Source organism: Notolepis coatsorum (genome assembly GCF_963971535.1).
Source record: "Notolepis coatsorum genome assembly, chromosome: 10".
Classification (NCBI taxonomy): domain Eukaryota; kingdom Metazoa; phylum Chordata; class Actinopteri; order Aulopiformes; family Paralepididae; genus Notolepis; species Notolepis coatsorum.
This window is the reverse complement of record NC_140174.1, coordinates 102038928-102051382: the sequence shown is the minus strand read 5'-3', so window position 1 is coordinate 102051382 and position 12455 is coordinate 102038928. Positions and strand designations below refer to the sequence as shown.

Below are 12455 nucleotides of genomic sequence, written 5' to 3'. Positions count from 1 at the left end.
GAGAGGGGAGGCTTGGCCAAGCCACTTGTTTTCTTTCAAACCAGAGCCCAAAATGAAATAGTTTTCCAACTATCAGGCCAACGACATGGGTAATCATTCATCAATTTCAACTTCAATGTCAAACCCATGTTTGCGCTGAACGTTTGCCCTCTGCAGTCGAATAGATCTTTTGTTTTAATTATGTTAAAGGTCGATTACGTGGCAAACGGTGGCATTGCATGTAATAAATGAGGAACGTTGATGTGTGTGCCTATACTGAATGTGTCTTTCTGCTTTCATGCGTGATCTCTGGTGCACCAAAAAGAAGCATGTTTCCAACAAAGTCCATTTCAATTTAGAACAAAAAGTTTATTCAACTCAAAAAGAAGAACTAGACAAAAGGTTTAAATCAATCAGAACATGTATTCATACGCTATCTATACATCATGATCAACAGAACTAAGAGACAAAAAGAAAGTGAAATAAACAAGACGTACAAATGGAACATACGACAAATTCAAAAGGAGTTATATTGCACTTTGTTTCTAGAAACATCTCAGATCCTCTCCCATTCAATGCTTTTCCTCAGCATTTTCCTTCCTGTACTTTTACCAAGTCAGGAGTTTAACTTAGCTTTGACACTGGACTTTTCTTTAGGCCCAAGCAAACGGGACTATGGAATTGAGCAAACCTGAAACAGAACTGTAAGCTTATTATCATATTATTACTATAGTTTAGCTTGATACAGACTCCCCTACCCCCCCCAAAAAAATAAAAAAGTAAGTAAGTAAAAACAACAAAAAGAAATACATGTGTAAGAGAGTGACTTCGTGTTCGGAATAAGCGGGTCTCTATCTACTATCCCGTGTCTGGGGCAGTGGTTCTCAGTGGGGGGAGGGGAGGGGGGCACTGGTCCACAGCTGCTCTCCCCTATAGGTCTGAGAAAGCCGAGAGAGGGGGGTAGACTAACTGCATAGTGTCGCTTGTTGTTTGACTGGCAAGCAAAAAGTAAAACTATATATCAATGCCCATAAGTAGTGAAACTAGGCCAGGCAGCTTTAATCAGCTCCAGACAAAACACTCAAATCAAAAGAGGCCTCGTTCAGGGATCTAATTCCTAATACTCACTTCTTTTTTTTTGGACTGTTTTTCTCTCTCTCTTCCCTTTTTGTCCCTTTTGAATAAACACATACGGGTCTCGAGAACATACAGACTTATAGTATATACGAGGAAAAAAAGAATAGGACAAAGAGTAACAGTTGTAAAATAATGTGTAGACGCTGAAGAATGAAAGAATCACATTCAGGTATTTTTCTGTGTCAAGGCCACTAAGATAAGATCACTTTAATAATCCGCATTTTGTAGTTTCACTGCCAGAAGCTGTATATTTAGAGGTTGCCAGCTGGATCTTGATAAGAGCGTGCAAGCATACACACACCACACACACACACACACAACATACAAACTTCTCTCGGCTACATTTAAACTGTAAACTAAAATGTCACTAAATCTTAAAAAGATTATATAATGCAATCATGTCCTACACAACACTGCCTGACTGAAGATTCTCCTCTGTAATAACGTGGTTACCGCCAAGCGTTTTCTCTTCCAGACCTTCACCGTTAAATGCTATTTTTCTTTTTAAGTGTATTTTTCTATCAAAAAAGTGCTACTTAATTCTTATTTTTCCATTCCGACTATAGTGCTAAACCTCCGTCCCAACCGGCCTGTGTTGTTGAACGAGTTTGAAAACCAATGTATTACTCGTATCAACCTGCCACTACTTGATCTGGCCAGTCAGAACTGAGGTTTAGCAACATCTACAAACGCCGGGTTCACGTCTTGGCCACAGGAGAAGCACAGTAATAAAAATGTCCTCCTGTTTTTATTTCTTCTTTTTCTCTCCCCCCCCCCCCCCTCTTTCTAGCACTTTGGCTTCACTGGTCTGGAAAATCGAACAGTTGGTTGGGATGAACGGGGCAAGTGCAGCAGGACAAAAAGGGAATGTCATTGGTATCACTAAGCTGCCCTGCATGTCTCTGTATGAGGCTCTTCTCTCTTGTTATTGGTAGTTTACTAAAAAAAAATTATAATAATCTTCATTACTTAAAAACAGTGCAAAAATAAAAATAAAAACCAGGTTTGTTTTTTATCATTTTTTTCCCAACCATTTGGCAAGTGAGAAGACCACCTGAGACAGTGCTTTCTTTTTTTTAGGCAGTTATGTAAGCCTTAGTCGCCCTGAGATTAAGAGTAGAGGGGCTGCAGGTAATCAGCACAAAGACCCTCCACTGTGTGTACCACACACTTTCTGTTACACACACACACACACACACACACACACAAACTTTTGTTTCACTTTTCATGTACAATTTTTTGTGGCGAATGCATGTCTGCAGCCCTCCTAGTCTCGATCCAGAGCAACGTCAACATAAAGCAAACAATGATTGGCTGGAAGGCATTCTATGTTTGACGCTAAGTATAAGGACAGACGAAAAAGCACAGAGAAAGAAAACGGAGGCAGGTCAGACTTCAGGATCCGCGCTGAAGGAGGCAGATGTCGCCGATGAGCTTCCGGGAAGAGAGAGAGAGTGTGCGTGTGTGTGCGCGCCGCAGTAAAAGTCCAGTCGAGCCGCTAGAAAGTCACAGAGGAAATGTCACGACGAGGAGAAGAAAACATCTTTAAAAACGGCTTCGACAAATTCAGTGCATTGTTCTTCTTGTCCTTTTTCAGTCTCTCTTTTACATCGAATCCTGTTCTCTGCGTTGCTCAAAGGTTGTGCGGATGAAAGGAGTCTAAGGAGATAAAGCCTGCAGTCTCTCATGTTCGTATTACAAGGCTGAAACCAAAACTATTAGTGATTCTTCTTTTTTCTTCTCAATCAAAATGGAGCCACACAACTCAAGCAAAGAATAAAATGTGCAAAACAAAATCCCATATGAGGCAGGAGTAGGCTAGTCTTTGCTCTGTTGTTGACCACTGCTGCCGAGTGTCATCGTTCATACAGACGTAGGGGGGTTATATAGTTGTTGTTGTTGTTGTTTTTCTCTCTTCGTCCCGTTTGTGTTTGATTCTACTCAGGTCTGGACATGAGTCCAGTGAAGGAGAGCCATGTCCGTATGTGCCGTGGTTACTTGAAGAATCAAAGGGGTTTAAAAGGAGAGCTGTGGGCAGAAGGAGCCCCGGTGAATCCTCGTCAAAACCACTACCACCACCACCACCACCACCGGGGTCGCCTCCGACAGCGGGGGCATTTCTGGCAGGTTGGGTCCGTGTTTGTCCTCCTATCTCCCTGCGGGACAGATGGACACAGGAAGGAAGTGATACCCCAGACGACTGACTTCCTGTTCCTTTTCGCTGAGGGGAGGTGGAAGGAGCTTCGCCCAACCCCACTCGTCGTGGTTTGTTTGTCCAAGTCTTTTTTTAGTTTGTCGGTTGGTTGGTTGGTTGGTTACTTTGTTTGTTTGTTTTCTCTCAACGTCCACGGCGCAGTGTGAACGCTGTCGCCGGGGGGGAAATAAACAAAGCCGAGCCTCGGAGGCCTGGAGGAAAGTTCTGGAATGCCCGTCTTTTCCGGGCGGACCTCGAAGGCGTTCCTCAGCGTGACGGGCAGGTGTCGGACCTGCGCTCCTCCGTGCGACCGGCGTGATCTGGGTTTGGATCGATCTGGAGGGGGGGGGGGGGAAATGAGGAGAAAGCGGGTTTTAGACTTCAGGAGACATTTCTCATTTATTCCTTATTCTTTGAGAGAACAAGGACATTGTGGTCACCGCTTTCAGATGCACAGTCTCACGTACAGTATGTACCGACCAGTGAAAGCTATCGTGTTGTGATTTCTGAGGAAACATTCCAAGAATGCACACCTGAAAGGCTTCATTCTTTAGATTAAAAAACGTGGCAATAAGCAAACATAGTGTGTGTATGAATACACAGTAAAGCCCTGCATGCGGCCACTGCCTACCTCAGAGTACAGAGGAGGTGGCTGGAAGCGGAACTCGTGAATGTAGGCAAAGAGAGGTCCGTCCAACTCCTCGCGGACTGAAGGGACTTCCAGACTGCCCTGCCTCTGTTCCTCCGTCACGATCTCTGCATAGCTTGGAGGGGCTGGGGGGAGGGGGGTGACAGGGGTCAGTTACCATTCCGGAGAAGAGAACAGCTGATTATACTTCCTGTGTCGTGTGGTCAATGTGGTGTGGAAGTGAAGCGGGGTCCTGATGCGTGTGTTTTGTGTGTTTATTTGCAGTGTTTTGGAGGCCTACCTTCGGGCCTCTCAGGCAGAGCCATGCCCAGCCAGCTCATGGTCATGCTGCACTGGCTGCTGACACTGGAGGTGCGGGAACCGAACGGGTGCAGGGGGATGGTGCCGATGACCAGGGGCAGGTTGAGGGACAGGTTCATGGCCCCGGGGATGTCCACGTACACCTGGGCACACACAGAGAGAGAGAGAGAGAGAGAGGGGGAGGGAACCACAGGGAGTTAGTTGGCCATTCTGCCGCACCTAAAAAGAGACATAGTCCTCGATGTTCTAATCTAGACTCTCGAGGATCTTCTAAAATAATGGTTCCTCAATGGGTATAGGTTGTGTTCTCATCACCCTCAAGACCTTCCAAAATTAGAACCTGCCGTACGCAAGTGGGTTGTTAAAGTTCCCCTAGAACACATGGACTTGCGAGCCCGAGACTCTATGGGTCAATCTTATGAGGTGGACGTGGTCCGGTAAGGCCGGCGGGGTCACAGGGTAAAGACGTCATTCGCACCTCCCTCCCGGGTAGGTGTTGACTCAGATATTCTGGGATGATCCTCTTAGCAGCGTATGCAGAGATCACCTGGCCTAATCCCAGGCGAGGTTTGGCCCACGCTGGCTGAGTCACTAGCCCGCTCTCTAGGAACTATTGATTATTCTCTGTATTGATTGATTGATCTACAGAGAATACAAAATAACCTATATATAAGGGGGAATGAGCTAAATGACTGCTACCTAATGGTAAATGGCTGCTTTTTTATATGGCGCTTTTATCCAAAGCGTTTATCACATTTGACCCATTCACTCACTCACACACCGACGGCGGAGGCAACCATGCAAGGTGCCAACCTGCTCATCGGGAGCAATTAGGGGTTAAGTGTCTTGCTCAAGGACACATCGACACGCTGCCCGGTAGGAGCGGGAATCGTACCGGGAACCTCAACCTAATACCATCATAAAGCTTGAAGTGTCAAAGTAAATAGCGTAATTCTGACGATTTGTACTTATTATTGAGGGAGAGAAATAAATAAAAAGAGAAAGAGAGAGAAATGCAGCATCGTTCTCCTCACCATGAGGGAGTATTCCACTCTGATGATGCTACAGTCCAGGATGGATGGGGAGACGGGGGGGATCTTCAGCATCTTGCCGTTCCAGGTCTCCGTCTTGCCCGAGGACAGGGACTCGCCCCGCAGGTTGGCCACCAGCTGTTTCACCTCCTTCATCTTCCCTTTGGCGTAGAAGGTCTGTGTCTGGTAGATGGCCGCCTTTGGCACCACCATGCGGGACGAGCAGTTCTCGATCTCTGCGAAGATCTGGATCGTCTCTCCTGCGAGGGTGGGGGGGGGGGGGTCGAGAGTTAGCCGATGTCAGTCTACTTCCCTTCGGTCAACATGAACAGCATCCAATAAGTAATCTATGAGAGCTGAATTTGTAAATCAATGATTTAACAACTAAAGTCTGATGATGACCGACTTGATTGATTGATTGAAAATTGTATTAACAGATTGCAGAATGGGTACAAGAATACAGTACAGCTCAATTATACACACAATTGTTAAGGGGATGCAGACCAGAGAAAGACATTAGTCTTGTTTACATCAGGTCCCCCATTTTCAATTCATCATCTGTTCATCAATTGTGTCATCTGTTAACTTAACCAGATCAGATGTGTTCATCTACAACCAATCAGCTCTGTTTTCTAATCAATTACTGGTTATCAAAGAGACAGTGTGTTCCCCCTCACCTGGTGTATATCCCTTCCTTTCGATTTTGGCACTTAGGGAGATGGGACCTGAGGTGCAGAACCAGCAACAGAGGGTCTTGTCTTTCGTTCCTGCCTGTGGAGACTGAGAAATCAAAAGGCATGTTAGCTTTTCCTACATGAACTCCTCCCACAAATCAGTAAAAATCCCCCAGGGGACTCGATAAACAAAGCAAGATGGGTGACGAGAGAAACCGTGGACCTCTGACAGTAGGGGTGTAATGGTACACAAAAACCATGGTACGGTACGTACCTCGGTTTTGAAGTCAAGGTTCGGTACGGGTTTTCGGTATAGTGGGGAAAGTTTTGGCTTTCCATGTTCCACTCAGGGGTGATGTACTGTAGTGTGCAGTAACTAATTGTACTTGTAGCGCTGTCAATGAATATTATATATTGAAATGAATAATCGTCTTGTAAAAAAAATATATATATATATTATATTAGATTGTGAAAAAAAACAGCCCCCGGTGGGCGGTCGTTAGTGGTTAACATAGCGTTGTATTCGTTTGGTACACAGCCGTTCAGTACGGTACAGTACACACTGAAATGGTTCGGTACGGATACATGTACCTTTACACCCCTATCTGACAGACACCTCTCAGACTAGCTGCCCAGAGGCCCAATAGTTAAAAGTAGGGGGGGGGGGGGGGATTCCTTTTAATTTTAATACCCAAGAGGATAAAGGCATCGTTTTGAGCTGACGTCAAATCAAATGATCCATCAAACAGTATTACCTCAGCCCTCTCTCTGTCGTTTAGCACGCCATCCGTGTCAGGCCGATGATATACACCTCTACGACTACAAAGCAGGCGGCACAGCCTTGAAACCAGATATAGTCCGCTTACGAGAAACGAGCAGCAGAAAGAGGAAACCGGCTAATTCATTCTGAATGTGTTCTGTGGTTTTTTTTATTAAAGAAAACGCCCACCTAAGATGAGTCAAAGCAAACATTGACTCTTGGAGGAATAGCCCGTGGGACTGACAAGAGATCCAAATATGATTTCTTTTAAAGATAAAAACCTGAGTCATAGTCATACTTTAGCTTTGAGGTTATGCCCTGGCTTCGCCTCAAAAATACGACATGAGCCGACAGGAAGAAGGGAAAAGAGAGGGAAATAAAAAAAGGCTAGGCAGAGGGAAAGAGAGAGGAGAGACGCACGCGCACACAGAGATGCACAAAGACCGAGAGAACGTTGTGACTAAAGGCCTCTGCATGCTACAGAAACTTAAGCAACTGCAACACAACATCGACAAAGCAACGGTGTTTTAGACACTCTGCCTTTATGCTTCTGCAACATCGACGCGCAAAGTTAGTTTAACTAAAGTTAGTTTAGGTTCGTGTTAACGTTAGATAATGTACAAAATAAACGTATTTCCGGTGATTTTAGACGTCGCTCTTTTATTTTGAAAACCCCCGACCGGAAGTGTTAGTGTCTGTTGCTAGCAGCTTAACTTTCTGTGCTTTTCGAGCTAACGTTACCGTAACATCATTAGTTTCCAATGGAGAGGACCTCAGCTCACATGCAGCTCAAACTACCTATTGGAATAAATTAATTGATTGATGTTTAACTTGTCCCTGTGTGTGTCCAGTCATTTCGACTAGCAAACATTGTATTTAACGTTACCTCAGGACGGATACCATTGTATTTACTTGGTTAGCTATGTAGCTAATGTGGATAGCATTTTGAATAGACCCAATGCTAGCTGGCTGGCTACAGCTTTATTTACTAAATTATGGAGGCTTTTTAATCGTCAAGGTAAGAGAGGATTTGTCATGATCAACTGAAGGCGTATGCTATGGAACAATATGTGCTTGGGTTTTCAGAAAAAGGCGAGCTATGTGACGCTAATTATTTAGCGTCAACGCTGGAAACAACAATGGAGGATGATATTCTCTGCGGGACTAATATTATTCTATGACAGCCCCGCCCCCATTCGCTAACCAACCAATCACTGCTACGCAATATCAACGCAACGGTTGTTTAGGTTAGATTTGAGGGACATGTACGCAACGTCCAAGCAACACAGTCTACAAGACCCTCTAAAACAACCGCGCTGAAATCGCGCCGATGTTGTGTTGCAGTTGCTCTGAAGTTTCTGTAGCATGCAGAGGCCTTCTTAAGGTGTACTGAGAGAGGGAGAGCTCACCAGCAGTAAAGGAGTGTTGATGTCGATGTGTTCAAAGACGGTGAATTCCTTCTTGGTTTTCATGGGAAGGAGCCACGGTCTGTGAAGCTCTGCTTTCACCCAATAACGCACACTGCCGTGTTTCCCTTCGAAAGAGGTAGCAAGAGGTCTGAGGGGGTAAACAGAGAGAGAGAGAGAGAGAGAGAGAGAGAGAGAGAGAGAGAGAGAGAGAGAGAGAGAGAAAAAACAGGATCACACATAGCCGCCAACGCCAGCTGTAAATACAGACACGATAAGATATTGATCGTATATATAGTGTCTCCGCAGCTGAACGCAGACAGTGTGTGAGATATATAGAGGACCGACAAAAGGTTTTGATGTGTGATTGTGTGAATTTGACTAGCCCACTAGAGGCCTTAACCCTTTCACTGCCACACGACAAGTTTTAAACCCTTTACTATAGTACTATAGTAAAGGGTTAACCGGCTGTCGTGTGGCAGTGAAAGGGTTAACCTTCTGTGTATTGTCACAGTGAAAGGGTTAACCGTTCGGTAGTGCGGCAGTGAAAGGGTTAAGAGTGGGGAGCGTTACTCACGTCTGTGGAAGCTCGAGGCTGAACGCATACTCATGTCTTCCTGAATGGATAGTGGTGAGACCTTCCTCGGAGTTGTCATCATCTGAAAGAAGATGAGACGATATTCCAAACACATGTATACTACAGCTGAGCACTGTCTATGGTGGGACACTGGGCGTCACTGACAATTCAGACAGAGAACAAATGGACTTTCGTTTTGTAAAACAGAAGCTACATTTTTTTTTAAGTTAATGAGACAGACAATTTTTTTTTTGGATCGGTTCATATAATAACAGAATAAGCATACATGAAACCCCTTGCAAATGTGTCTTATAATAATATACATGAACAAAACAAGAAAAATCTTACTGAAGACATCCCTTTGTTTCAGCTTAAATACCCTTGGAAAAACAGATCCCAAAGAACATGGATTTCGGGGGGCACAGACAAAATATAGTATTTGATTGCAATAAAACATTTGTGTATTTAATATTCTAATGGTATTGATAATAATTACAATCCTAAAGAGCCGGTATTAGAAATGTGTTTAATTCAAGGAGGACCAATTAATTATCGCTCATCCTTCCTTTAACAAATGCCGTCTTTTCCTTGTTTTCGAAGGGAGGGGACACTTGCGCATTCCATGATACATTATAAGAAAATGTGGATTTGTATTTCAAAACTAAACAATAACATGCAATTGGAAAATATTAGGTCGCGACAGCCGGGTCCCATTTTGCCAGCTCAGCACTCTCTCCTCCTCCCCTCCTCCTCGCCGTAGCAGAGTCGTGTGGTAAACAACTCCAGAGCTGTCACTCAAGTCCCCTGAAGCAGGAGGAGACCGGCCTGAACCGGAGCGAGCAGCCTCCCTCCCCTCCCTAAGCCGGTCTCCCTCATTACACATTCACTGTGCGCCGTGCGGCTAGCCAATCAGAGGGCGTCTTCGCAAACATAGGCTACGGGGGGGGGAAATCACGCTGCTCACTGTGCGCCGTGCAGGCGTGATTACGAAACCTAGCCGCATTTATCGGAGACGCTCTCTGATTGGCCGACGCCTGTTTCTATACTGGTTAAGCGTAGGCACTCTTCGAAGTTGGTTAAGGTTAGAGTTTGTCTTAGAGAATGGCGATAGAAGAACGCCAGGTAGTTTGCAGGCTGTTTGGCAAAGACACAGCTCGTCACGGATTGGGCAAACGAGTCAGTGGCCAATCAGAGAGCGTCAGTCAGTGGCCAATCAGAGAGCGTCTCCGAGAAATGCGGCTAGGTTTCGTAATCACGCGGCATGCAGCCACTGGCGCAACCAAACTTGCTCACTGCCAGAGGACTGTCCCCCTCTGAAGACCTGGAACAATCTGCCCATGCATTTATTGAACACCATGAAAAATGACTGTTCTAATTTATTCATCTGTCTTGTGACAATCTAAACGCAAATTTAGAAATGTGCTTTTTTTGTATTCTGTTGTTGCTTTGTATTGCTTTAAGCTGTGGTGGAGCAAACGGAGTGTAAGAATATACCATTGTACTTGTTGCATATTATCATGGCAAATAAAACGATCTGAATCTAAATCTGAATTAAAAGGAGGACACACAAGACGAATTTAAACCATTTAAACCTTTATTAAGTAAAGCCTATCTGTATATACACTGCATACACATTGTTCAAATAACTGTGCAAAAGACAATAAAATGACAGGTGGCAGACTACAGATAAGGATATACAAGCTATTCAATTTCATCGTTTACAATAGCATGCACCCAGCATTCCCCTGTACACAGGCCTATTTACAGATAGTCTATTCATCTATACAAAGATAGCCTCGTACAGACACAGCATGATCATCAACCCCTGAAACCTCAAAACGTGCAACGATATGATTTACAGACAATTATCCACACCACACAATAATAGAGATACCATCGCATTATTCTCAGATAATTTTTTTCTGCAGCACGGGACAATAACCTTCAACACTGACAGGTTGCATACAAAGTTGCTCGCTGCTCTGTCACATTTCTGCAAGAGCATGGCGTCATCGGCGACACGACACGAGCACCTCAGCCAATGAGCAGAGAGAGAGACCAGTCCCTGCACCCCCCCTTCCCAACCTGCTTCTGAACAGGATTGAACCGCTTTGAACAATGGGTGGAAACTTAAGAAAACCTACAATGTTACACCTTAATTCGTATTGCTCTACAATGAATTTGTGCACAAACCATCAAAGAGATCACTGCCTATAATCATATAAGAAGACTGTAATTCATATTTTTTCCATTTAGTGTGTGTGTGTGATGGAGAATGTGCAGGCTATATTGCAGTCATTCATTCAGAGAGCCCGACACAAACAACTGGGAAAAATACCTTTGACACACAGCATTACATATAATTACACATAGAATGGAAACGCCAATAAAAGATCCTCAACAAATACTTGCTCCCTGTTCTTGGGACTGTTCTCGTTGACGTGCTGACAGGATCTGAGCATCCGAACCTTATTATCCCCACCACCACCATCACCCACAAAGAGCATCTCAGAAACAAACACAAAAAAAACTCAACGTGTATCACTCTTACCTCTCTCGTGTCCAATTAAAATGTCTTTGTGATTTAGATATTCCACTTCTTCAGTGTAGTTTTGCGTGTAGGCTGTGTTGGATCCGGCGTTTCTCGACTCGGTCCAACGAACTTTCGCAAAGCCCTTGGCGTGGATCTTGAGAGCCTTCACGCGGATCTCCCCGGTGACCTCGATCACCACCCTCCCCGAGACCGAGTCCCCGCTGGAGAACACGGGCACGTTGCTGTCGTTGAGACAGTCGTAGCTCACTGTGAAGCTCTTCACCTTTCCTAGCACCATGGTGGAAAGAGAAATAGGCTTAGAAATAAAAAATATACAAAAAATGAAAAAATAATCTCATAAGAAAAGGGGAAAAAAGATGCAGTATTCAGACACTGATCGGTATCTCTGCCCTGCAGGCACGATCAGTGCTCTATGTGCGAACAGTTCATCTGAGACGTGGAAGGAAGGCTGAATAACAGCAGTGGATGCTGTTATCGTCCGCCTCTCTGCGTGATGGTCTCCTGGTCAAAGACGAGGAGCGCCGGGCGCTCAGCGCACTTTAATGTGAAAAACAAGCTACTGAGCATGCGCGCGCCTCCAGCCACCCCCTCCTTCCGTCTTCTGGAACAAGGGGGGGGGGGGGGGGGGGGGCTGTGGCGTCCAGCCAGAGCACAAGTTTGGCTCAACAACAGCTGATATTGATTGATTGATTTATTGATTGATTGAAAACTTTATTAACAGATTGCAGAATGGGTACAATACTAGTACAGCTCAATACAAACAACTGCTAAGAGAGGATGAAGATCAGAAAAAGACGTTCGTCTTGTTTACATAAAATGGCCAAAACAATTCGCAGGCTATTGTGCGCACGAGTCAATATGGGAATATGAATAAGGGAATATGATGACCTCATTCTTGCATTTTAAAAAGTACAATTTGTACTTTATTGTTTGCATTTTGTACTTCAATTTGTACTTAATTATGTTGTATATTTTGTAGTGTTTGGTCTTTATTATTTTTACTGTATGAAGCACAATCTCAGGGGGTCATACAGAACCAAGCATTTCACTCTAATGTACATGTACCTAATATAATAATAATAATAATAATAATAATAATAATAATAATAATAATAATAATAATAATAATAATAATAATATATTAATAATAATAATAATAATAATAATAATAATAATAATAATAATAATAATAAT

At 44.1% G+C, this 12455-nt stretch overlaps 1 protein-coding gene across 1 annotated transcript; it reads right to left on the bottom strand.

Annotated features, from left to right (window-relative positions):
• Positions 1-327: 327 nt before the first annotated feature.
• Positions 328-11759, bottom strand: arrdc3a (arrestin domain containing 3a). Its single transcript, XM_084323739.1, has 8 exons — positions 11259-11759; positions 8708-8789; positions 8134-8281; positions 5968-6070; positions 5294-5550; positions 4240-4402; positions 3942-4084; positions 328-3646 (listed from the first exon to the last, which is right to left on the bottom strand). Exons 1-8 carry the CDS (start codon positions 11536-11538, stop codon positions 3578-3580), a joined length of 1245 nt encoding a protein of 414 aa, XP_084179865.1. The 5' UTR covers positions 11539-11759; the 3' UTR covers positions 328-3577.
• Positions 11760-12455: the final 696 nt, after the last annotated feature.